This window comes from Oncorhynchus keta, chromosome 24 (assembly GCF_023373465.1).
Source record: "Oncorhynchus keta strain PuntledgeMale-10-30-2019 chromosome 24, Oket_V2, whole genome shotgun sequence".
Lineage (NCBI taxonomy): Eukaryota > Metazoa > Chordata > Actinopteri > Salmoniformes > Salmonidae > Oncorhynchus > Oncorhynchus keta.
The window spans coordinates 30,050,590-30,078,298 of record NC_068444.1 but is presented as its reverse complement, the minus strand read 5'-3'; the positions used below and the strand labels follow the sequence as shown (position 1 = coordinate 30,078,298).

General features: G+C 45.2%; 1 protein-coding gene across 1 annotated transcript in view; it reads left to right on the top strand.

The window, feature by feature from the left end:
* Nucleotides 1-7,196: 7,196 nt before the first annotated feature.
* The window catches only part of tnrc6ba (trinucleotide repeat containing adaptor 6Ba), a 44,941-nt gene continuing 24,428 nt past the window's right edge, over nt 7,197-27,709 (top strand). Inside the window, exons 1-13 of the mRNA XM_052478429.1 lie at nt 7,197-7,722; nt 9,277-9,364; nt 9,810-9,831; nt 11,806-12,162; nt 12,366-14,382; nt 14,569-15,359; nt 15,562-15,732; nt 16,639-16,838; nt 17,008-17,082; nt 17,253-17,462; nt 17,814-17,921; nt 18,326-18,454; nt 18,866-19,030. Of these exons, the coding sequence (XP_052334389.1) occupies nt 9,308-9,364; nt 9,810-9,831; nt 11,806-12,162; nt 12,366-14,382; nt 14,569-15,359; nt 15,562-15,732; nt 16,639-16,838; nt 17,008-17,082; nt 17,253-17,462; nt 17,814-17,921; nt 18,326-18,454; nt 18,866-19,030 (4,302 nt within the window). The 5' untranslated portion in view covers nt 7,197-7,722; nt 9,277-9,307. The remainder of the gene's footprint in view (nt 7,723-9,276; nt 9,365-9,809; nt 9,832-11,805; nt 12,163-12,365; nt 14,383-14,568; nt 15,360-15,561; nt 15,733-16,638; nt 16,839-17,007; nt 17,083-17,252; nt 17,463-17,813; nt 17,922-18,325; nt 18,455-18,865; nt 19,031-27,709) is intronic.

Here is a 27,709-nt window from a genome sequence, read left to right as displayed (position 1 = left end):
AAGATAAATTCCTTCTATGCTCGCTTTGAGGCAAGCAAAATTGAACCATTAATTAGAGCACCAGCTGTTCCGGACTACTGTATAATCTCCCTATAAATAGCCAATGTGAGTAAGACCTTTAAACAGGTTAACATTCACAAGGTCGTGGGGCCAGATGGATTAGCAGGACGCATACTTCAACCTCTTCCTGACCCGTTCTGTAATACCTACATGTTTCAAGCAGACCACCATAATACCTGTGCCCAAGAACATGTCTAAATTACTGTTGCCCCGTAGCACTCACATCTGTATCCATGAAATGCCTTGAAAGACTGGTCATGGCTCAGATCAACACCATCATCTCTGACATCCTGGACCCGCTCCAATTTGCATACTGCCCCAAAGATCCACAGATGATGCAGTCTCTATTGCACTCCACACTGTCCTCTCCCACCTGGACAAGAGAAACACCTATGTGAGAATGCTGTTCATTGACCACAGCTCAGTGTTCCACACCATAGTGCCATCCAAGCTCATCACTAAGTTCAGGACCCTGGGCTTGAACACATCCCTCTGCAACTGGATCCTGGACTTTCTGACGGTCCGACCCCAGGTGGTGAGGGTAGGCAACAACACATCCACCAAGATCAACACAGGGGCCCCCCAGGGGTGCGTGCTTAGTCCCCTCATATACTCCCTGTTCACCCACAACTACGTGGCAGCGCATGACTCCAACAACATCATTAAGTTTGCTGACGGAGCTTCCCAAGTAGCGCAGTGGTCTAAGGCACTAGTACTAGCTGTGCCACTAGAGATTCTGGGTTCAAATCCAGGCTCTGTCACAGCCGGCCGCGACTGGGAGACCCATGGGGCAGTGCACAATTGGCCCAGCATCGTACGGGTTAGGGGAGGTTTTGGCCGGCAGGGATGTCCTTGTACCATCGCGCACTAGCGACTCCTGTGGCAGGCTCAGTGCTGTGCACACTGACACGGTCGCCAGTTGTACGGTGTTTCCTCCAACACATTGGTGTGGCTGGCTTCCGGGTTAAGTGGGCATTGTCAAGAAGTCGTGCGGCTTGGTTGGGTTGTAATTCAGAGGACGCACGGCTCTCGACCTTTGCCTCTTCCGTGTCCATACGGGAGTTGCAGCGATGAGACAAGACTGTAACTACCAATTGGATACCACGAAAGTGGGGAGATAAAGAGGTCCAAAAAAATAATAATGATAAATAAATTGAGGTTGCTGATTTATTTATCTTTTTTTTTTTTACCTCTTTATCTCCCCAATTTCGTGGTATCCAATTGGTAGTTACAGCCTGATCACCCACGACGACGAGACTAGATTGTGCAAAGCTGTCAAAGGCAAAGAGTGGCTACTTTGAAGAATCTCAAATATAAAATACTGTATATTTTGAATTGTCTAATACTTCTTTGGTTACTATATAATTTCATATGTGTTATTACATAGTTTTGATGTCGTCGCTATTATTTGACAATGTAGAAAATAGTACAAATAAAGAAAAACCTTGGAATGGGTAGGTGTGTCCAAACTTTTGACTGGTACTGTATGTATAGTTGAAGTCGGAAGTTTACATACACTTAGGATGGAGTCATTAAAACTTGTTTTTCAACCACTCCACAAATTTCTTGTTAACAAACTATAGTTTTGGCAAGTCGGTTAGGACATCTACTTTGTGCATGACACAAGTAATTTTTCCAACAATTGTTTATAGACAGATTGTTTCACTTATAATTCACTGTATCACAATTCCAGTGGGTCAGAAGTTTACATACACAAAGTTGACTGTGACTTTAAACAGCTGGGAAAAAATCCAGAAAATGAAGTCATGGCTTTAGAAACTTCTGATAGGCTAATTGACATAATTTGAGTCAATTGGAGGTGTACCTGTGGATGTATTTCAAGGCCTACCTTCAAACTCAGTGCCTCTTTGCTTGACATCATGGAAAAATCTAAAGAACCAGACTTGTAGACCTCCACAAGTCTGGTTCATCCAAGGGAGAAATTTCCAAACGCCTGAAGGTACCATGTTCATCTGTACAAACAATAGTACGCAAGTATGAACACCATGCGACCACGGAGCCATCATACCGCTCAGGAAGGAGACGCCTTCTGTCTCCTAGAGATAAATGTACTTTGGTGCGAAAAGTGCAAATCAATCCCAGAACAACAGCAAAGGACCTTGTGAAGATGCTGGAGGAAACGGGTACAAAAGTATCTATATCCACAGTAAAACGAGTCCTATATTGACATAACCTGAAAGGCCGCTCAGAAAGGAAGGGCTAGGCCCCTTAGTTAGGGCTAGGCCCCTTAGTTCCAGTGAATGGAAATATTATTATAAATATTATTATATTCTTTACCTCTTTTTCGTGATATCCAATTAGCAGTTACAGTCTTGTCCTATCGCTGCAACTTATATATGGAAACACGACCCTGCCAAGCTGCACTGCTTCTTGACACACTGCTCGCTTAACCCCGAAGACAGTCACACCAATGTGTCGGAGGAAACACGTCAAACTGGCGACCATGTCAGCGTGCATGTGCCCTGCCCACCACAAGAGTTGCTAGAGCTCGATGGGACAAGGACATCCCGGCCAGCCAAACCGTTCCCTAACCTGGACAACACGGCCAATTGTGCACTGTCTCATGGGTCTCCCGGTCGAGCCACTCAGGAGGCCAGTGAAGGGAAATCTTAATGCCACAGCATACAATTACATTCTAGACGTCTCTGTGCTTCCAACGTCGTGGCAATCATTTGGGGAAGGCCCTTTCCTGTTTCAGCATGACAATGCCCCAGTACACAAAGTGAGGTACATACAAAAATTGTTTTGTCGAGATTGGTGTAGAATAACATAAATTTTGAAGTAATAATACTTCATCCTCTGAATTTGAATGATACTTATATTTTAATAGGAGTGTTTTGTCAATGAGATGCAGATGGAAACTGAGTCAAATGACTGATCATCCAATGGTTGGTTAGTCAGAATCCTTTTATTTATTGTGTCAAGTGGTCTTCCACCATGACATTGCATGGTCTAACCAAGAATATCTGGAAGTATTTACAATGTCTTATAATTAGATTGGTGGCTTTAGGCTGCTATGGAAAATACTCTCATCAAAATGTAATGACAGAGAGGGAGGACTACTCACTGAGCTGAACTTGAGCTTCCAAGTATCAGAGGGCACATTCAGCTCAAATACCTCCATGTTTCCAGAGGAAGAATAGAAGGAATAGGATTTATGAAAGTAGGACAACATCATGTAGTATCTCTTATGAATTCCTTCACATTTGGACATATATCCTAAACCACCAAGTGGGTCACAATAGCAGAGGATGTGTACCGATATGTGGTTGCGTGTGTGTTACTACTGTTCCCCTACCCCCCTCTCCCGGAATATCACACCCAAACTATAAGAATGTAACCCAGCCTATTCTGCCCCCTCACTGGGTCGTACCCGTTGCCCTGCCCTTTCTCACTTCAGGATTAGTCCTAAATGGTACCCTATTCCTTTTATAGTGCAGTACTTTTGACCAGGGCCCAAACGGCTCTGGTCAAAAGTACTGCACTATATAGAGGATAGGGTGTTATTTGTGATGCACTCCAGTCCCCTGTCTAAGGACCTCCAGAAGCCTGTTGATCCAGACACGCAGCGGACTGGCATTTCCTGTGGGCGGGGCCAGAGAGGCAGAGACATTCCTGGGCCAGGCACCTCCACTTCCTGTCTCTGTTCACACCCCGCAGAAAGACGTGTTTCCTGCCTCTCCCTCAACGCTCAATGACACTCTGCAGAATCAGTATAGAAAACAGCTCAGACTGGCTGTAGGTGTAAAGCCTGCTCTAATCAAATGTATTAGGGTGAAAGGAAGTATTCATGATGGAGTGTTTCTAAAGTATCAGGGAGATATTAGATATCCACCCCATACAGCACTGTAATTGTAAAGCCTGCTTCAGAGTTACTGGGCAGGAGGCACTTGTATGTTAGCCATAGCCTTCACTGCTCAGGACTTCATTGGTCTTGCCTTTCTCTGACTCAATCATTGCTATCCAGTAGCCTATATACTACTCTTTGTGGAAATGGTTTCACACTGTACATGATAGAGAAATGATGTCCATGGCATATCTCCCATGATGTATAGATGTACATCTAAACATACCTCCCATGCCAGTATGGTGTGTGATGGTGTGTCTCATGGGGGAGGTGTTATGTAATCTGGTGTGACTGTGCTGGACCTCCTGCTATGGGCAGCTGTCTGCACCAAAGGGTGGGAATGTATTCAACAGCTGGCCAGGGGGGGGGGACAGAAGAGTACAGTAAGCCAGGGTCTCCCATTTCACATTTTATAATGATGAGAATGGAGAGAGGAAGGGTAGTGAGTGGGAGAGAAAGAAATTGTTAGATGAGGGTAGAATGACTATATCAAACATTAGGCATAGGATCCTATAACAGGTTTTTAAATATTTTTGCCCTGCTAGAGACTGACTGGATCCAAAAGGTCCCTCATATAAAAGTTCCTATGCCTAAATAATTAGTATTTACCGCCTTAACCAGCACTCATGGTACAGTAAACCGAATGCTTTAATGGCTTATTGGTCTGGCATAATAGTGTATTTCTGTGTCCACAGCACCCTCTGCTGGTAAAGTTAGCTGTGAAGGAACAACTGACAATTTGAATGATGTAGCGTTAAGATTTCCCTTCACTGGAACTAAGGGGCCTATGCATTGGGGCAGGTAGCGTTCTCCTGGCATCTGCCAAACCCAGATTTGTCCCTCTGACTGCCAGATGGTGAAACGTGATTCACTGTTTACACTGTTCCAGAGTCCAATGGTGGCAAGCTCCAGCCGATGCTTGGCATTGCGCACGTGATCTTAGGCTTGTGTATGGCTGCTTGGCTCGCAACAAACAGTTATTGTGCTGACAGTGCTTCCAGAAGCAGTTTGGAACTCAGTAGTGAGTGTTGCAAACTAGGACAGGCAAATTTTTACGTGCTATGCGCTTCAGCACTCGGCAGTCCAGTTCTGTGAGCTTGTGTGGTCTACCACTTTGCGGCTGAGCCGTTGTTGCTCCTAGACTTTCAACTTCATAATAACAGCACTTAGAGTTGAACGGGGCAGCTCTAGCAGGACAGAGTCTTGACGAACTGAATTGTTGGAAAGGTGGCATCCAATGACAGTGCTTCGTTGAAAGTCACTAAGCTTTTCACTAAGGGCCATTCTACTGCCAATGTTTGTCCTTGATGTTATCGTCACAAATAATCTGGATAGGTATCAGTCTGGTGTTTTCTGTAATTACCTTAGTGATCACTGTTTTACAGCTTGTGTTCGTAATGGCTGCTCAGTGAAACAACCTGTCCTGATTTGTCATAGACGCTTGCTAAAAAACTTGAATGAGCAAGCCTTCCTTCATGACCTGGCCTCTGTAAATTGGTATAGAATCAGCTTGATCCCCTCTGTCGAAGACGCTTGGACCTTCTTTTTAAAATATTTTCAGTGGTATAATACACCCCATAAAGATGAAGAAAAAAAACAGGTTCAGTCCGTTTCGACAGTCATCTTGCAGAGTTACTCCAACTCAAGAATTCCATTTGGCGAAAGGCTCGGCACACACATACTCAGGCTGACTGGCTCTCGTTCAGGCAAATGAGAAATAAGTGCACTCAGGCTGGAAGGCCAAAGTTAGTTACTTTAAGGAGCAGTTCTCTCTCTGTGGGTCTAACCCCAAAAAGTTCTGGAAAATGGTTAAAGACCGGGAGAATCAACCCTCTTCCTCGCAGCTGCCCATGTCCCATGATGTGGTTGTTACTGACAAGGAGCACATGGCTGAGCTCTTTAATCACCATTTCATTAAGTCAGGATTCCTATTTGACTCAGCCATGCCTCATTGCCCATCCAACATTTCCTCATCTCCCACCCCTTCTAATGCAACTAGCCCTGGTGCTCCTCCCTCTTTTTCCCCTGCCCTGCTCCAAAATTTCACTGAGTCTGAGGTGCTAAAGGAGCTCCTTAAACTTGACCCCCCAAAAACATCTGGGTCAGATGGTTTAGATCCTTTAAGGTTGCAGCCCCTATCATTGCTAAGCCTGTCTCTCCTCTCTGGGGTGGTTCCCATTGCTTGGAAGGCAGCCACGTTGCATCCTTTATTTAATGGGGGAGATCAAGCTGATCCTAACTGTTACAGGCTAATTTCTATTTTGCCGTTTATCAAGTGTTGGAAAAACTTGTCAATAATCAACTGACTGGCTTTCTTGATGTCTATAGTATTCTCTATTCTCAGAGAATGTAATGTCAATTTCTCTACCATAAGCCACCTACCTCTAACATCATTTTAGAGAATTCTGCAGTACGTCCAACCGGCCTCACAACCGCAGACCACGTGTAACCATGCAAGCCCAGGACCTCCAAATCTGGTTTCTTCACCTGCGGGATCGTCTGAGACCAGCCACCCAGGCAGCTGATGAAACTGAAGAGTATTTATGCATGTAATAAAGACCTTTTGTGGGGAAAAACTAATTCTGATTGGCTGGGTCTGGCTCCCAAGTGGGTGGGCCTATGCCCTCCCAGGCCCAACCATGTTTGCACCCCTGCCCAGTCATCTCAAATCCATAGATTAAGACCTATTTAATGTATCTAAATTGACTGATTTTGTTAAATTAACTGTAATTCAGTCAAATTGTTTAAATTGTTGCATGTTGCTTTTATATTTTTGTTTTTCCCATGTTCCTGACTTTCCCTGGGTCTTCTTTCCTCTGGCCTGTCTTCTGTTGGTTCACCTGCTCAATCCTCTTCTTTGTACATCACTTCTTATTTCGTTTTCCTTGCTTCTCTCTTTCTTGATAGACCAAAAATAAGTTGAAGACAGCATCCAAGTAATTAAAGAAGACAACTGTACTCGTACATTTGAAATATAGTTATAATCAGTTCAAATTAGATTTTCACCACTGTTGCAACCAAAATACTGTATCCCTGACAAGTTCAACAAAAAGGAACACAAACGCCTCGCAGACAGCAAACGAGCGGATTATTTGGGGGAGAAAATGAGCAAGAAATTGCGCCACTCTCAGGGTTTAGTCAATACTGCAGCACAAAAAAGTACATTACAATCAATGCCTCTAAAAAATATGGGAAGGGCGGGGGGCCTCTAAACGTTTCAGTTAGAATACCAAATCCATGAAATTAAAACATTTTTATGGCAGACATTTTTGAAATACGACGTTATTACAAAGACAGCCCTTAACAGCACACAGTGTCCATACTTGATCAACCCATGACATTCATTAAAACTGGTATTTTATTTGACGAAGGAATTATTGTCTAACGGTAATGATGCTGTATGAAACTAACTCCACAGTTGTCTAATTGAAGGACAAAAATCTCCCTCACCCCCACCAGAGAGAGCTTGCTGCTGGCGAGACATTCGATTCATAGCTGCAAAATGGCCGACCGTCAACCAACTGACTTTCCAGCGCTTTAAAAACGAATTCTTCTGCACATTAGCTAGGTTTACATTATCATAGTACTTACTTAGAAATCAAGAGCACCAACAAGTATATTTCTTTGTTAGCCACATAACGTTACTTCATTATTCGTTTAGGGGCTGTTGATTTTCAAGTAGCCTCGAATGACAAAAAAACGAGGATTTCGCACTGAAGCACTTTAGCCACAGATGAAAGAGGAAATAATCTTAGCTTTAGTTAGCTAGCTCTATTTCATATGTGATTCCTGAGGTGAGTATATCTTCGTCACAAGTTGTTGGTTAACTGCATGCATATTTTGCAATAATATGCATATTCCATAGATAAGAGGCTATTGCTAACAGTCTTGCAACGCAGCAATTTTCTGTCGACATCGGTGCTAATATGTCTAGCTAGCATGCTACAGAGTTGATGTCGTCGCGCGAGTGAGCCTCTGGAGGAGTTCTCTTGGCGCTCACTTCAGTCACGAGCAGACCAATGTAGCAATATAAATCCGGAGTCTGGGTAGTAATCCTGCAGAAAATAATGCTGGCATACTTGTATTTAACAACAAAACAAATGTGGTATTCGCTTGCTAGCTAGTTTAGCAACTAGTTACAGGGTGTGTAGTTGGTCGACACAGCAGATAGCTAATTTAGCTACATCTCTTTTACCTTGCTAGGTCGGTGCAAGACCTCGCGTACACTAAAATATGAAGACGTTGGTCCATTTACCGTTAGTCAGTGAACTACCTGTGTTGCGTGGATAGATAACGTTAGCTCCTCGGTTTCGTGATCTGAGCCTGTTGTGCTTGTCGTGTGTCCATTTTTAGCCCGCCATAGTTTCATAACGATGGCTAACATCCATCGACATGCAGCGTTTTGGTTGTTAGCCACGGTTGCTGAATGGCCACCATCGGCAGGGTTTAGCATTAGCTAGTTACATTGTAATAATTGTTGCACCTTCATACTTGCAAAGGTAGCTAGCGAACTATGTTGCTTATTCCCATGCACGAAAGGTTACGTGCGTGAATGAAGGATAGCTGTTGCAGCTAACGTAACCAGCTACAGAAGGCTGACAGTAGTTATCCCGAGCTCCCGAAATCATGACAACTGTGGCTCATAGTGAGCCCCCATAGCCTCTAACGTTAACTATGCCACTGATAAATAAGGGCCAGATAGCTGTACATTCGCATCATGATCAGTTTTGTTGCCTTTACAGGTCATTTTCAGAGCATTGTGTCCATGGCGATGTGTCACCTTGACTCTTATCAACAATGAGTGTGCTGGCTGTTAATGTATTTTTTTTGTGATGTAACGTTACATGCCCCGTTTTCTATTTGAATGCTTACTTATGGGTGGGTTCCTTAAGAGAAACATCAACCCGTTTAGTATATCTCGCCTTTTAGAAACAGTAACTGCATTTTAATAGGTGTGTCAAGGCAGCCATACTTCAGATCCCTTACAGTGCTGTCATGGCATAGGCTAGCTACTGTTAAGTCATAGTTTGAAAACAAGGCATTAGAAAGTGTGTCCCTGCTAAGTCAACAGGACTGGGCCTTTAGCATTCAAAGCTTAGAACAAGACTTAAACACTCCATCCTTTTACTGGCTAACTCACAAGGCTTGGAGGGGAGGATAAGCCAGAAATTTCCTGCAGGTGTATTATGTGGATAATTACCCTATGAACAGTACATCACCTGCCAAGCAATCTTCTGAACCCTAGGCTTGTAAATCATTATGGCTCAAGCCAGTCTACAGATTGTTCTAAGGACAGTTGCACTGGTTTGCGGTTTATAATGTGTTTCTTCTATTTCCTCTCACCCCAGAAAAGAGTATCAGGACAGGGAACAGTAGTTCATGGAAGACAAGAAAAGGAAGAAAGACGACAAAAGGAAAAGGGAAGCATCTCAGAAGGTAAAGATGTATTTCCACGCCAACATACAACTTTGCCCAGAATGATGCTCAGTTTAACTTGTTGCAGTCTTATTGTTTTTCTTAGAACTTTTGTTTTGACACAATAGTATTCTGATTAACCAGATTATAGGCTACATGATATCACCAAGTTGTGATGACCTGGCCAGCTGGGGTATATTCAGTATTGCAAAGTTGTATACAATACACACAACAAGTCTCAATAAATTAAATGTAATGAATAATAGATTGTTGATTAGTGTTGTTATGCCTGGCACTCTGTCCAGACCACAGTACTCCAACCAGCCACTGTCACACCACACATTTGACTCTTTCATTGTCCTACTTTGATGTTCATACAGTTATGTTTGTTTTTCACTTGAATGTCTTTAACAAATTAATTAATATCTCCATATTTGGCTTTTGATGTACTTTTGTCTTATTTCAGGTTGCAGAGCAAAAAAACAAAGGTGAGTGGTGTCTTTGTGTCCTCTGCTAGATTCGCCTGGTTGCAATGTTCACAACGTCGCACCTGTTTCTCTGTCTGCTTATGGCGGTCTTGTCGTTCTCATCGCTAGCATTTTTTTGCGACACCTAATGAGGAATTTAGTACTGTTCCAGTATGCAGATTTTTCGTCACTGATCATTTGTACTAATCACGATTTCGCAAGTGCTTGCATCTTTGGCTCATAGACTTGCCCAAAACTGTCTGAGTTTCTGTTCGGAGGGGTGGAGACTTTGCTAGAGACTTCGCTAGTCTCATTAGTACATTTTCTAATATTTTTCCCACCAGAACTTAATCAAGCATCTGATGCAATTACGCACGATTTTGGTTCTGGGTGCCTGAGCTGTGTTTGTTTATGCGGTTGGCTTTGTGCTTTGTCACTCCAGTGACACACTATCCAGCAGATAAAGAGCACTGTGTCTTTCCCTCTTCCATCCTTCTCACAAGTAACTGAATATTGGAATATATTAAATCAAATCGTATTTTTCACATGCTCTGTACACAACGGGTACACAACGGGTTCACCTTACAGTGAAATGCTTACAACCTTAACCAACAACACAGTTTAAAAAAATATATGAAAAAAAAGAAGAAATAAAAGTAACAAATAATTAAAGAGCAGCAGTAAAATAACAATAGTGTGGTCAGTACCCCCTGTACATATTAGGGAATGCATTTGGAAAATATTGACATGCATTTGAAAATACTCGTACAAATATTGCAATACTCCATGCATTTGAACTCCGGTCTGATTTGCTCTAGGGTTATTTGAAATGTATTTGGAATCCTTGTGCGATCCCAGGATATTTGGTAATACTGGCACTGAACACAAGGGGTGCTATTTTCGAACCCCAAAGGTTAGCAATGCTAACAAGTATATGTAAAATCCCATAGGGAATGCTAGCTAAATGCTCATGAACACATTGAAAACATTTTATGCAGTCTCTGACAAACAATTTGCAGGACAGACATCCCAGCTCTTAAAGTTATACAAGTAACTTAAAATTGCTACTCAGTTTGCTGTACGCACAAAGTAAATATTAGACCGTAAGCCTCGAGATCCAGGAGGGGATTCTCTGCTGTTACCAAGACTCTTAATTTTGCAAGAAGCTAGCTAACTAGCCACTAAATTAGCAAACCAAATGTACAACTGCAGAGCAATTAGCACATGTTAGACAGTTAACTTAGTTATAAGATATCTAGCTGGCAAAGTTGTAATTTCCATACTGTAACTAGATTTCCTGACGAGTGCTGCACAACAGTCAACGGTCTTGTCGTTATGTGCTTGAAAACATATACCATATGACTGGGGACTACTGGTAAGCTTCGAAATGAAAAATGTGAAGGGTGAACAACGCAATCTGCTTTATCTCCTAACTTAGGGCAGAAGTTGACTGCAGTTATTTACTTAAAAAGTAGCTACAGATATTCCGATAGATAAAGAATCTTAAATAGTTTCAACGGTCATCCCGTGGCTATTTCCAAATACCCCTGTTCATGGCCTAAGCCAATTTCAAATAACCCAAGCCAATTATTTCAAAATACTTCAAATGAAAGTAGTATATTTGGCTATGTATTTGAACCAGGTCTGGTCTATTGTTTAGATGCATGTGGCAATTTGACTCTATTTAACTAGGCAAGTCAGTTAATTAAGAACAAATTCTTATTTTCAATGACGGCCTAGGAACAGTGGGTTAACTGCCTGTTCAGGGGCAAAACGACAGTTTTTTACCTTGTCAGCTCGGGGGGTTTGAACTTGCAACCTTCTGGTTACTAGTCCAACACTCTAACCACTTGGCTACCTTGCCGTATGATGATGGCTAGATAAAATGTTTTATTATCCACTAGGAAATATTATTTTAATTTCATATCACCATTTTTATGCTGAATGTCCTCTATACTCCTTACTAACTTCTCTGTCTTCTCCTTCACCATGCAGTGCCAGAATTGACCAAGCCCTTGTCCACCCAGACTCCTGCTGCCCCCAGCTCTGCTTCCCCCAGCCCTGGACCCACCCCCTCGGCATCCTCCTCCCCTGCCACCGCGGCTGCAGGCGGCGCCCCCCCTCAGGGCGGGAACAATGCGAAGCGGCCGGCGGTGGCCAACGGACAGCCCCCCACAGCAGGCACCCAGGCCCCCCAGCGCTACATGCCCCGCGAAGTGCCCCCGCGATTCCGCTGCCAGCAAGACCACAAAGTGCTACTGAAGAGGGGCCAGCCGCCGCTGTCCTCCATGCTACTGGGTGGAGGGGGCGGAGGGGGAGACGGCCTCAACGCAACCATGGCTGCTGCCTCAGGTGGGTGTCTGGCACGAGTCGACATGGGGCATCATGCAAAGTTACGCTCTGTTTGAATACTTTAGAAGTGCATCCCACTTTACTCGCTTTGTCTTGGTAGACCGTTTTGGGGAAAACTGTTCGTTCTCTCTTTGTCCAAGTCCATAAAAATTGGGCGGCAGTCAATGTGTGTGTCTCTCGTGTCTTTGTTGTTTCCCGTCCAGATTCCAGTCCAGGCTATGTGGGTCCAGCTGCACCCTCACTGCCCCTCACCTCATCATCCTCTTCATCATCAATCGCTGCTTCTTCTACTTCTTCAAATTATGCAAATTCCACGTGGGGGACGGGCTCTGGCAGCCTGCCCTCCTCTCAGGGCAGGGAGAAGGTCATTGTGGACGGCTCGGACCTAGAGGAGTGGCCTAACATCGCCCCAGGTGACGGGAGCGGAGGAGGTGGAGCTTCAGGCCCAGGAAGCGGTAGTGAGTCGTCGGTGGAGGGCGGTGGTGGAATACCGAACAGCTGTGCCTCATGGAAAGGTGGGGATCCTGGCAGTCCTTCACCCACTTCCTCGTTCTCAATGTCCAATGAATGTATGCTGTCCGGCAGTGTGGTGTGGGGGTCTGCTGCCTCACAGGGTCCTGTAGAAGGGAATGCAGCCCCAGGGACGTCATTGCCACCCATTCCCAAATCCTCCCCTCTGCCAGTGGGCCCTGATGGCTCGCTTGGTGGCAGTGGGGGGATCCCTGGTGCCAACTTCAACCCAAATGCCAACCCTTCTGCCTGGCCTGCCCTAGTGCAGCAGGATGGAGCTGGGGCAGCTTCCTCTGAAGGTGCCCCCCCCTCTTCCTTCCTCCAGAGCCAGGTTGGGTCTCTGTCTGCCAACAACCCTCCCCCGGCCCTGGGGAACCCACCTCTAGCTTTGAATCAATCTGCTCATCAGCACCAACTTCACCAAATGCAATCCAGAGAAAGAGAGCACCCGTCGGACGGGGGCTGGGGTGGAGCGGCGCTGGAGACCGGAGCAGGACCAAAAAATGCGGGGACAGGGGAGGGAGCCAATATAGACTGTGGGGGAGGAGGCAACGGGGGAGACAACCTCTCTACTTCCCAAACCTCTTCCTCCTGGGGAGGCCAGCCTTTCCCCGCTGCTAACTCCAAAACGGGTGCCTCAAGGACTGATGGTTGGGAAGGGGGAGCTGCTGAGGGTGGTGGAGGCTCGCGGTGGGGGTACAGTGCTCAGGGGGGTAATGGAGGGAAAGCCTGGGGCGCTGGAAGTGGGGGTAACACTCAGACCGCCGGGGTATCTCAGGGAGGGTGGGGAGGAGGAGGAGAGCGAGGGTCTTCAGTTGGAGACTGGGGAGGTAATTCAGGTGGGATGGGTGGAAGTGGTGGAGTTGGCAATTCAGGAGGGGAGGCTGGTGGTGTCGGCGGCCGCAGCAGTAGCAGCAGCAGCAGCGGGGGCAGCATCGGCAACCCCCCTGCCGCCGCCTCTTCTCCCAAATCATCCACCACTACAACAAGAGCTTTGGACAATCAGAAGGGAGTTGGAGTGGGGGACGGAGGGACAGAGGGGGACACAGGGGAGTGGGGGGGCCGGGGTGGAAGAGGTCATTCTTCATCCAGCGGTGGAGGAAACTCCAGAGGTGGCGGCAATCACAATCAACACCATGGGTATGGCCACCACCGGTATTCCCATCCCCCACCACCCAACCCTGAAGTGGCCTTACAGGCAATGCTCAGCCGCAATGACCTGGACCCGCGCGTCCTCTCCAACACGGGCTGGGGCCAGACCCAGATCAGACAGAACGTGGCCTGGGACCTAGAACCAGGAAAAGGAGGTTCTGGGTTGTCTGCTTCATCCAAAAACTCTCCACCTCCCATTGGTCCATCTTCTCAGTACTCCACTGGCTCTGCTACAACTACTGATTCTCCTTCCCTTCTCCCTGGCTCAGCTCCAAACCTGAACTCCAACCCTTCCCTGGGGACCTCTGGGGAGGGCTGGGAGAGTGGTGGTAACAGCAGCAGCGGTTGCAGCAACTCCCTACCCAGCCGAGGACCACCTCACCCGGGATCCAACATGAGGAATGTTTCTGGTGTCACACAATCTGCGTCAATGACCACTGGAGCAGGTATGGGAGGAGGAGGAGGCCTTGGACCAGGCCAGGGGAAGCCTACAGGAGGCTGGGGTGGGGTAGGACCAGGGGAGAGCCAAGGAAAAGGATGGGGGAACGAAGGATCAGAGTGGGGTGGAGGGAGGGAACGTAGTAGTAGAGGAGGTGGAGGAGGAGGGTGGGGAGATAATGGACAACAGGGTAACCACGGTGGAGGAGGAGGTGGTGGTGGCTGGGTAGGCAGCCAGGAGGAGAAGGGGACAGGAGGAGGATGGAAGGAGATGGGGAGGGATGGAGGAGGGTGTGGTGGACAGAGGGAGAGGGTTGGGGGGGACTGGGGAGAGCGAGAGGCCAAATCAAGCAGTGGAGGAGGAGCATGGGGAGAGGAAAGGAAAGGTGGGGGAGACTCAGAAGTCGGTACGTGGGGTAGCTGGGACGAGGGAGCCCCTAGGAGAGCCTGGGGGGCAGGAGGTACATGTGGAGGAGGGGCAGGTGTGGACATGGGGGGCAGCAAACCCCACCAGGGGCGTTGGGGTGGAGGGGGGGGTGGGAAAATGCACCCGTCACAGATGCCAAACAGCCAGACGGCCTCTGTGAAAGGCCCCATGGCACAAAAGCAGCAGCACCAATCACAGCCCCAGCAGCAGCCGCTACCGCAGCAAGCACTGGACCCAGGGGACATGCAAGGAGGAGAGGGCTGGGGGAGACCATCGGGCCCCCAGGCCCAAAACCAAAGCAGCACAGGCTGGACGGCCGGACCCATCCCCAGCGGTCCTAATGGAGGAGAGGGGCCGCAGTCCAGCGGTTGGGAGGAACCTTCACCACAATTCATTAGCAGGAAGATGGACATTGACGATGGGACGTCGGCTTGGGGAGACCCCAGCCAGTTTAATAACAAGACTGTCAACCTGTGGGAGAAGAACGGCGTTCCCACTGGTCAGCAGCTGCCAATGCACGGCCAGGGACCAGGACCACCGCCCCAACAGCAGCAGTCTGGGCCTCCAGCTCTACAGCAGCAACCTGGGCCTGGGAGGCAGCCCACTGGGATGGGAGGCAGGGACATCAACCCTGGCCATGTACCTGGACCTGGGAAAGCTCCAGGGATGGGTAAGAGACTAACTGTTAGGCTGATGTGCAGGACCGTTCGCATAGATTTTGTAAATAAAAGATTTAAGCCTATTACCTAATAGACATGCTGAGTGGAAGGCTTATAGAACTCAGTCTTTCCCATCAACCTATAGAGCACAGTACATAAATCACACCACTGTATCACTGATGGATACATCCCTATCCCTGCCCATGTGTGTAGCTCCATCGTCTGGCTGGGACGGTGGCTCTCCCTCAGACCCCCCGGTGGACAACGGCACCGCAGCCTGGGGGAAGCCCACTGAGACCCCCACCGGCTGGGGAGACCCTGGGGAGGAACCTGGGAAGAACACCTCTGGCTGGGGAAACCCCTCACCCAACCCCATCAAATCTGGTAAGGAAACTAACTACTGTAAAGCCTCAAAAAGACATGACGATGTCTGATTAGGTTCAGTGCATTCAGAAAGTATTTAGACCACTTTACCTTTTCTACATTCTAAAATTGAGTATATTGATTTTCCCTTCATCAATCTACACACAATACCCCATAATGTAAAAAAATAAATAATCATGTTTTTTGCAAATTACAAATAAACAAATGTACACATTTTCATAGTATTCAGACCCTTTACTCAGTACTTTGTTGAAGCACCTTTGGCAGCGACTACAACCTCAACTTCTTGGGTATGACACTACAAGCTTGGCACACCTGTATTTGGGAAGTTTCTCCCATTGCTGCACAGCTATTTAGCAGGTTTTCATCAAGGATCTCTCTGATCTCCCTCTGCTCTGTTAATATTTCCCTCGATCCTGCGAGTCTCCCAGTCCCTGCCGCTGAAAAACATCCCAACAGCATGATGCTGCCACTACCATGCTTCACCGTAGGGATGGTGCCAGGTTTGCTCCAGATGTGATTCTTGGCATTCGGGCCAAAGAGTTCAATATTGGTTTCATCAGACCAGATAATCTTGTTTCTCATGGTCTGCGTCCTTGAGGTGCCCTTTGGCAAACTACAAGCGGACTGTCATGAAGTTAGTGCCATTCTGCCCACAGAGCAGTGACGAGTTCTAGTGAGCAGCGACCATTTATGTCCATGGCCGTTATAATATTCTATTCACTCTGATCATGCTAAATTCTCAGAGTAAATCATCAGTAACTTTTTAACCATTAATGATGGAGACATAGGGTTTGTTTACAAAATGTCTCCCAAAAACTCTAGACACAATCACAGATTTGCAGTGTCGTCATAACACACAGCATATTATTGGTGTAATAATGCTACTCATTGTTATTTCCATAGCAGGTTCAAAGTCTATGCAAGAAGGAGGCTGGGGTGAAGGAGACCAGGGCTCGGTGGCGGCCTCGCGTCACCCCAGCTGGGAGGAAGAGGAGGAGGGAGGAGCAGGGGTGTGGAACAGTGTTGGGTCCCAGGGCAGCAGCTCGTCCTATAACAGTGGGGGCTGGGGCCAAGGTCACGGGGGCAAGAAGCCCAACAACAAGGTAGGACAGCATCCACAATGGGTTAGGTTAGGTTTTCTATGGTGGTTGCCTCATTCAGATACTTGAGAAGAGTTGGATTTTTGATGAGGCCTTTTGGTGGGAAAATGGCCTTTGTTTGTGCCAGAAAACCTACTACCAGAAATGTTATATCTGTATGTTTGTCTCTCAGGCTCCCCTGAAGAGTGGAGGAGGAGACTCCTGGATGAACCCCATGAACAAACAGTTCTCCAACATGGGGCTCCTGGTAAGTTTCAGAGAAAAGGCTTAGAGCCCACAGGCATCCACTGTGTGTTTGAGATACTGTATGTAGTGAGAAATGTGTTGTTGTATCTATTACAATGAGCGTGACATGCCAATAGGTGTGGTGGGGTTGATTTATGGTGGTAGTGATGAGGATATGTGCTGTGTTTGCAGGGTGATGATCCTAGTGGGCGGCCTCTGGACTTGGCCCCTGGTCCTCAGGATAAGAAGATGGAAGGAGAGAAGCGAGGGATGGGCCTGAATGACTACAATGGAGAGATGCGTAAAGTAGGGCAGAGAGCCATGGGAGGAGGAGGGATGGTCTACCGTTCACCTGGTTCCAAAGAGATGGGGCCTGGCGACCCTGGGCCTTACTATGACAAGGTTGGTACCTCAGACCATTGCAACGCTCTGTGGATGTGTCTAAAATGGCATCTTTTTCTCTTTATAGTACACTACTTTTGATAAGAGCCCTGTAGGTATTGGTCAAAAGTAGTGCACTAAAGGGTACATGGTTCCATTTCGGACGCCACCTCTGTGACTTTGACTTCTCCAAGTACCACTTGTCTCATTAACACTTTATTCTATGTCTCTTTCTTCCTTCCCCTCCTTCTTTTGGTAACCTTCTTCCTGTTCCCTCCTTATTTTGGTGTCCCTCTTCCGGTCCCTTCCCTGTCTCACCTACTTCTTCCCCCATATTGGGAAACTACTTTGATTGGCTGTCACTGTGATCAGCAGACCTTGCCTTTCACCAATCAGGATGGGTGCCTTGGGGAGGAGTACTCTCCACCCTCTGTCTACAAGCCCTCCCCCCTCTACAACCACACTATCCCCCCTAGACAAGTAAGGCTGTGTCCCTCTGTCTCCATTAGACCATCAGCTCATTGCTCCACCACTAAGCTGGTCCCAGATCTGTTTCTGCTTTAGCCAACTGACTATTGTTGTTATTCCATAAGATCTGGGACAGGCTACTTCACCACATCTCCCTGTACATAGAAACTTATCTTACTGTCTATCCCTCATAAATTGTGTTCTTTAAAAATCAATGAGTACATATCATTTAATAGAAGAAAAAAATGTATGCAGCAATTGCAGATTTTCCATTTAAGCATCAAGTACAAAGTCCCCCAAAATAATTTCCTCTGTGTCAGTATCGTCTCATTTCCCACCCTATCTCCCCCATCGTTATGTCTGTCAATGAGTCAGCCATGTTTGTAACCCACTCCCTCCCTCTGTTTCCTTGTCAGGGTGGTCATAACATGTTTGGCAGCAGCGGTGGTGGGATGCCCCCGTCCAGACACCAGCCCGGTGTGCCATCCATAAACCCGTCCGCAGGGATACGAGCACAAGTGCCTCATCAGTTCCTGTCACCTCAGGTACCCTTTTGTTTATTATTTATATATATATTTTTTTTTACATTTTATCAGACTCTAGAAGTAGTCAGTTGTTTTTACGTTCACCGTTACAAGGCTTTTTTCAAGGGACTCCCTTATGTAAATCAATCTCCTATATGCCCAAACCTCTGCTCAGAACAAAAGATTTTTGGTCCGTTGGTTTCTTAGTAAGTTCTTTCTGTGAAACGTTGTTTCCAGAGATGTGATTTATTTCACCAGCCTACTCTTGATCATAGGCTAATGGGAGTATTTAGGTGACTATACTCAATGGATTAAAAAAAACTCAGCAAATCGATGAGTGCACTCACTGATTTTCTGTTTTGAAATGGAATGTGCTAGACAAGATGCTTTATATTCCACGTTCCCATGGTAACACGATGGTCCGTGTTCCAGGTGCCAGGTTCTGTGCTGAAGCAGATGCCGCCTCCCAGCGTGGGTGGAGTCGGAGGTGTGGGTGGGGTGGGAGCTGTAGGAGGGGGCGTGTTCCCCCCTCAGCTGTCCCCCCAGCACATCGCCATGCTGAGCAGCATCTACCCTCCGCACATTCAGTTCCAGCTGGTGAGTAGCTATACTCCTATACAACACTAGAATGATCACAGTAGTGGTCACAGAACAAAGCCTTGAGGAACACAAAAACTTAACTTAGATTTGTTCTGATTAAATCCATGTTGGTTGAAGCATCAATGTTTTATATACATTTGAAGTCTGAAGTTTACATACATTTTAGCCAAATACATTTAAACTCAGTTTTTCATATTTCCTGACATTTAATCCTAGTAAAAATGTCCTGTTTTAGGTCAGTTAGGATTACCACTTTATTTTAGGAATGTGAAATGTCAGAATAATAGATAGAGAATTATTGATTTATTTCAGCTTTTATTTCTTTCATCACATTCCCAGTGGGTCAGAAGTTTACATACACTCAATTGGTATTTGGTAGCATTGCTTTTAAATTGTTTAACTTGGGTCAAACGTTTTGGGTAGCCTTCCACAAGCTTCCTCCTGACAGAGCTGGTGTAACTGACTCAGGTGTGTAGGACTCCTTGCTCGCACACGCTTTTTCAGTTCTGCCCACAAATTTTCTATGGGATTGAGGTCAGGGCTTTGTGATGGCCACTCTAATACCTTGACATTGTTGTCATTATGCCACAACTTTGGAAGTATGCTTGGGGTCATTGTCCATTTGGAAAACCCATTTGCAACCAAGCTTTGACTTCCTTACTGATGTCTTGAGATGTTGCTTCAATATATCCACATAATATTCCTCCCTCATGATGCCATCTATTATGTGAAGTGCACCAGTCCCTCCTGCAGCAAAGCACCCCCACAACATGATGCTGCTTCCCCCATACTTCACGGTTGGGATGGTGTTTTTTGGCTTGCAAGCCTCCCCATTTTTCTCCAAACATAACAACGGTGATTATTGCCAAACAGTTCTATTTTTGTTTCGTCAGACAAGAGGACATTTCTCCAAAAAGTACTATCTTTGTCCCCATGTGCAGTTGCAAACCTTAGTCTAGCTTTTTTATGGCGGTTTTGGAGCAGTGGCTTCTTCCTTGCTGAGCGGCCTTTCAGGTTGTCGATATAGGACTCGTTTTTACTGTGGATATAGATACTTTTGTACCTGTTTCCTCCAGCATCTTCACAAGGTCCTTTGCTGTTGTTCTGGGATTGATTTGCACGTTTCGCAACAAAATACCTTCATCTCTAGGAGACAGAACACGTCTCCTTTCTGAGCGGTATGATGGCTGCATGGTCACATGGTGTTTATACTTGCGTACTATTGTTTGTACATATGAACGTAGTACCTTCAGGTGTTTGGAAATTGTTTTCAAGGATGAACCAGACTTGTGGAGGTCTACAAAAAAATTCTGAGGTCTTGGCAGGTTTCTTTTGATTTTCCCATGATGTCAAGCAAAGAGGCACTGAGTTTGAAGGTAGGTCTTAAAATACATCCACAGGTACACCTTCAATTGACTCAAATGATGTCATTTAGCCGATCAGAAGTTTCTAAAGCCATGACATAATTTTCTGGAATTTCCAAGCTGTTTAAAGGCACAGTCAACTCAGTGTATGTAGACTTCTGACCCACTGGAATTGTGATCCAGTGAATTATAAGTTAAATAATCTGTCTGTAAACTATTGTTGGAGGGGGGGGGGACACACTACCACCACCACCACTACTACCGTTACCAGCACCACTGCTGTTACTACTGTTTACCGTCACCACTACTGTTACTGTTGGGGCGGCAGGTCGCCTATTGGTTAGAGCGTTGGGCCAGTAACCGAAAGATTGCTGAATCGAATCCCAGAGCTGGCAAGGTAAGAATTTGTCGTTCTGCCCCTGAACGACCCACCGTCATTATAAATAAGAATGTGTTCTTAACTGACTTGCATAGTTAAATAAAGGTTTATTTGTATACTTAGTGTATGTAAACTTCTGACCCACCGGAATTGTGATACAGTGAAATAATCTGTCTGTAAACAATTGTTGGAAAAGTACTTGTGTCATGCCCAAAGTAGATGTCCTAAGCAACTTGCCAAAATTATAGTTTGTTAACAAGAAATTTGTGGAGTGGTTGAAAAACGAGTTTTAATGACTCCAACCTAAGTGTATGTAAACTTCTGACTTCAAACTGTGTGTATGTGTATACACTGCTCAAAAAAATAAAGGGAACACTAAAATAACACATCCTAGATCTGAATGAATGAAATATTCTTAAATACTTTTTTCTTCATAATTTCCACCTGTTGTCTATTCCATTTGCACAACAGCATGTGAAATGTATTGTCAATCAGTGTTGCTTCCAAAGTGGACTGTTTGATTTCACAGAAGTGTGATTGACTTGGAGTTACATTGAGTTGTTTAAGTGTTCCCTTTATTTTTTTGAGCAGTGTATATACATACATACACACACATATACATATACATACCCTGACTACACCGCTCGCTTCGCGTGCATTGCAAAATAAATTTAGGAATCTGTTATTCAATTATTGCACCCACACTGCTCGCGCTTGTCAACGAGCGTCTGCTTTGCCAAGGGCTAAAATGAAGTCATTCCTATTTCTGATGCAGATCGCGCTGCAAGTCCTGCCTCTCCCATCTCCTCATTGGTTTATAGAATCAGGTACCCATGTGCCATCTCCTCATTGGTTATACCCACGTGGGTGATTGAAAGACGAACTGTTGCCTGTTGTCATGGTAATACTATGAAAGTTTAGATGCCAATCACCATATATTAAACGATGGAAAGGCCTGGAAGGAGGAGAGATGACTAGAAACGATTCGGGTGATCGTTTTTACGTGTGGATTAATTGTTGGAGTTGGGAACCTTGTGCATTGCAGGTAAAATAACAATCTAATGTTTATATCCCAAATTAGCTAGCAACTGCAAGCTAGCTAAATAGGACAAATTAGCTAGCAAGTGCAAGCTAAATTGCCATAAATAGTTAATGCTTTTCGACCTGTCCCCAAATTAATGTAATTTGTTCAGAGTTTGTTTTGATATTTTAACCTGCGTGTCGTAATCACGTTTGGTGTAGGGGGACAAACTATATTTATGCACGATGGCGTTTTGATTTCCGTGTTAGGTTGGAGTCATTAAAACTTGTTTATGTAAGCTTCCGACTTCAACTGTACCTATATAGACTAGAGGTCGGCCAATTTTTTTAAAATGATTTTTCAACGGCGGTACCGATTTATTGGAGGACCAACACAAAAAAAAGCCGATACCGATTAATCGTCTGATTTTATAAATAAAATAAAATACATGTAATAATGACAATTACAACAATACTGAATGAACACTTATTTTAACTTAATATAATACATAAATAAAATCAATTTAGCCTCAAATAAATAATGAAGCACGTTCAATTTGGTTTAACCTCTTGCTCCTACCCGACACGCAGGCGTCCCATCTAGACATCTGGAAATGCAAATGCGCTACGCTAAATGCTAATAGCACTCGTTAAAACTCAAACGTTCATTAAAATACACATGCAGGGTACTGAATTAAAGCTACACTCGTTGTGAATCCAGGCAACAAGTCAGATTTTTAAAATGCTTTTTGGCGAAAGCATGAGAAGCTATTATCTGATAGCATGTAACACCCCAAAAGACCCGCAGGGGAAGTAAACAAAATAATTAGCATAGTCGGCGCTACACAAAACGCACAAATAAAATATAAAACATTCATTACCTTTGACCATCTTCTTTGTTGGCACTCCTAGATGTCCCATAAACATCACTATTGGGTCTTTTTTCCGATTAAATCGGTCCATATATAGCCTAGATATCGATCTATGAAGACTGTGATCAAGGAAAAAAATTGCGTTTTATAACGTAACGTCATTTTTTTAAAATAAAAAAAGTCGACGATAAACTTTCACAAAACACTTCGAAATACTTTTGTAATGCAACTTTAGGTATTAGTAAACGTTAATAAGCGATCAAATTGATCACGAGGCGATGTATATTCTATAGCTGTACGTCTGGAAATAATGTCCGGGTAAATCTCAACCAAAATATCCGGTCGGAGACCGGAAGAACTGCGCTGCCTTGTGTCTGTTTGACCAAGAAACAAATCGTAGGCAAATGACAAGACTGTTGACATCGTGTGGAAGCTGTAGGTATTGCAACCTCGGCCCCATTTAATGTGGTTCACGTTTAACAATGGGTTGAACTGGCGCATGGATATATTTTCCCATTTTCAGTGATCAGATTTTCCTGCACTTTTCGATGAAACGCACGTTCTGTTATAGTCACAGCCGTGATTTAACCAGTTTTATAAACGTCTGAGTGTTTTCTATCCACACATACTAATCATATGCATATACTATATTCCTGGCATGAGTAGCAGGGTGCTGAAATGTTGCGCGATTTTTAACAGAATGTTCGAAAAAGTAGGGGGTAGGAGTAACGGGTTAAATAATGCAAAAACAAAGTGTTGGAGAAGAAAGTAAAAGTGCAATATGTGCCATGTAAGAAAGCTAACGTTTTAAGTTCCTTGCTCAGAACATGAGAACATATGAAAGCTGGTCGTTCCTTTTAACATGAGTTTTCAACATTCCCAGGTAAGAAGTTTTAGGTTGTAGTTATTATAGGAATTCTACCTTTCCTCGCCGCTACCTGGGCTCGAACCAGGAACACATCGACAACAGCCACCCTCGAAGCAGCGTTACAACTACTCTCAAGTCTCAGAGCGAGTGACGTTTGAAACGCTATTAGCGCGCACCCCGCTAACTAGCTAGTCATTTCACATCAGTTACACCAGCCTAATCTCGGGAGTTGATAGGCTTGAAGTCATAAACAGCGCAATGCTTGAAGCACAACGAAGAGCTGCTGGCAAAACGCACAAAAGTGCTGTTTGAATGAATGTTTACAAGCCTGCTGGTGCCTGCCATCGCTCAGTCAGACTGCTCTATCAAATCATAGACTTAATTATAACATAATAACACAGAAATACGAGCCTTGGGTCATTAATATGGTAAAATCCGGAAACTATCATTTAGAAAACAAAATGTTTATTCTTTCGGTGAAATACGGAACCGTTCCGTAATTTATCTAACATCAATAAGTCTAAATATTGCTGTTACATTGCACAACCTTATGTTATGTCATAATTACGTAAAATTTTGGCAAATTAGTTCGCAATGAGCCATGCAGCCCAAATTGTTGCATATACCCTGACTCTGCGTGCAATGAACGCAAGAGAAGTGATACAATTTCACCTGGTTAATATTGCCCGCTAACCTTTCTTTTAGCTAAATATGCAGGCTTAAAAAAAATATACTTCTGCGTATTGATTTTAAGAAAAGCACTGATGTTTATGGTTCGGTACACGTTGAAGCAACGACAGTCCTTTTTCTCGAATGTGCACCGCATCGATTATATGCAACGTAGGACACTCTAGATAAACTAGTAATATCATCAACCACTAGTGATTATGATTGATTTGTTTTTATAAGATACGTTTAATGCTAGCTAGCAACTTACCTTGGCTTCTTACTGCATTAGAGTAACAGGCAGTCTCCTCGTGGAGTGCAAAGTAAGGCATGTGGTTAGAGCATTGGACTAGTTTAACCGTAAATCTGCCAGATTGAAATCCCTGAGCTGACAAGGTAAAAATCTGTCGTTCTGCCCCTGAACAAGGCAGTTAACTCACCGTTCCTAGGCCGTCAATTAAAATAAGAATGTGTTCTTTAACTGACTTGCCTCGTTAAATATTGTATAATTTTTTTTTTTTAAAGGCAAAATCGGTGTCCAAAAATACCGATTTCCGATTGTTATGAAAACTTGAAATCGGCCATACCGATTATTCGGTCAACCTCTAATATAGACAGTGCATTCGGAAAGTATTCAGACCCCTTGACTTTCCACATTTCGTTACTTTACAGCCTTTTTCTAAAGTGAATTAAATCCCCCCCAAATCTACACACAATACCCCATAATGATAAAGCAAAAGCAGGTTTTTAGAAATGTTTGCAAATTTATACCGTGAAATGCTTACTTACAAGCCCTTAACCAACAGTGCAGTTAAATAAGAAAATATTTACCAAGTAGGCTCAAATAAAAAAGTAACACAAAGATTAACGAGGCTATATACATGTGGCACCTGTACCGAGTCAGTGTGCAGGGGTACAGGCTAGTTGATGTATTTTGTACATGTAAGTGGTGGCGAAGTGACTATGCATAGGTAATAAACAAACAGCGAGTAGCAGCAGTGTCAATGTAAATTGTCCGGTGGCGATTTTTATGAATTGTTCATCAGTCTAATGGGCTTGGGGGTAGAAGCTGTTGAGAAGCCTTTTGGACCTAGACTTGGCGCTCCGGTACCACTTGCCGTGCGGTAGCAGAGGCAACAGTCTATAACTTGGGTGACTGGAGTCTCTGACAATTTTATGGGCTTTCCTCTGATACTGCCTATTATATAGGTCCTGGATGGCAGGAAGTTTAGCCCCAGTGATGTACTGGGCTGTTCGCACTACCCTCTGGTGCCTTACAGTGAGATGCCAAGCAGTTGCCATACCAGGTGGTGATGCAACCAGTAAGGATGCTCTCGATGGTGCAGCTATAGAACCTTTTGATGATCTGTGGGCCTATGCCTAAACTTTTCAGTCTCCTGAGGGGAAAAATGTTTTGCTGTGCCCTGTTCACAACTGTCTTGGTATGTTTGGACCATGATAGTTCGTTGGTGTTGTGGACACCAAGGAACTTGAGGCTCTCTACCCGCTCCACTACTGCCCCATCGATGTTAATGGGGGCCTCTTCGGCCTGCGTTTTCCTGAAGTCCATGATCAACTCCTTTGTCTTGCTCACATTGAGGGAGAGGTTGTTGTCCTGGCACCACACTGCCAGTTCTCTGACCACCATATAGGCCGTCTCATCGTTATCGGTGATCAAGTCTACCACTGTTGTGTCGTCAGCAAACTTAATGATGGGGTTTGAGTCGTGTTTGGCCACACAGTCGTGGTTGAACAGGGAATGCAGGAGGGGACTAAGTACACACCCGTGAGGGGCCCCAGTGTTAAGGATCAGCGTGGCAGACATGTTGTTGGCTACTCTTACCACCTGTAGGTGGCCTGTCAGGAAGTCCAGGATCCAGTTGCAGAGGGAGGTGTTTAGTCCCAGAGTCCTTAGCTTGGTGATGAGCTTCGAGGGCTGAACGCTGAGCTGTTGTCTATGAACAGCATTCTCACGTAGGTTTTCCTTTTCTCGAGGTTAGAAAGAGTGGTGTGGAGTGCGAATGAGATTGTGTCATCTGTGGATCTGTTGGGGCGGTATGCGAATTGGAGTGTGTCTAAAGTGTCCGAGGCGATGCTGTTGATGTGAGCCATGACCAGCCTTTCAAAGCGTTTCATGGCTAACGACGTGAGTTCCACGGGCGGTAATCATTTAGGCAGGTTACCTTCGCTTCCTTGGGCATAGGGACTATTGTGGTCTCTCTAGGTATTGGGGAGAGGTTGAAAATGTCAGTGAAGACAGTTGGTCTTTGCATGCTTTGAGTACATGTGCTGGACCTGTTTTAAAGGTTTTGTTCACATCTGCTACAGAGAGTATTATCACAGTCATCTAGAACAGCTGGTGCTCTCGTGCATGCTTCAGTGTTGCTTGCCTCGAAGCGAGCATAAAAGGCATTTAGCTTGTTTGGTAGGCACGCGTCACTGAGCGGCACGCGTCTGGATTTTCCTTTGTAGTCCGTAATAGTTTAAGCCCTGCTACATCTGACAAGCTTTTTAATCCTACTACACCGGCTCTATCTTAATCCTTTATTGACACTTTGCTTGTTTGATGGTTCGTCAGAGGGCATAGCGGATTTCTTACAAGTGTCCGGATTAGTCTCCTGCTCCTTGAAAGCGGCAGCTCTAGCCTTTCGCTCTATTTTCAGGTGTCTCCAGCGATGTTCGATCGGGTTCAAGTCCGGGCTCTGGCTGGGCCACTCAAGGACATTCAGAGACTTCTCCCGAAGCCACTCCTGCGTTGTCTTGGCTGTGTGCTTTGGTCGTTGTCCTGTTGGAAGGTGAACCTTCATCCCAGTCTAAGGTCCTGATTGCTCTGGAGCAGGTTTTTGTCATGGACTTTCATCTCTGTACTTTTCTCCGTTCATCTTTCCCTCGATCCTGACTAGTCTCCCAGTCCCTGCCACTGAAAAACATCCCCTCAGCATGATGCTGCCGCCACCATGTTTCACCGTAGGGATGGTATTGACCAGGTGATTTTATTTGAACCTTTCTTTAACTAGGCAAGTCGGTTAAGAACAAATTCTTATTTACAACAATGGCCAAACCCGGACGATGCTGGGCCAATTGTGCGCCGCCCTATGGGACTCCCAATCACGGCCGGATGTGATACAGCCTGGATTCGACCCAGGGACTGACCGCTTTACCATTCAGGAGTGGTGATGAGCAGTGCCTGGTTTCCTCCAGATGTGACTTTTAGCATTCAAGCCCAATTACCGATTGCTCAGTTTGGCCGGGCGGCCAGCTCTAGGAAGAGTCTTGGTTGTTCAAAGCTTCTTCCATTCAAGAATGATGATAGTCTCTGTGTTCTTGGGGACCTTCAATGCTGCAGAAACCTTTTTGGTACCCTTCCCTAGATCTGTGCCTCTGAGCTCTATGGACGATTCCTTCGACCTCATGGCTTGGTTTTTGCTCTGACATGCACTGTCAACTGTGGGACCTTATATAGGCAAGTGTGTGCCTTTTCAAATAATGTCCAATCAATTGAATTTA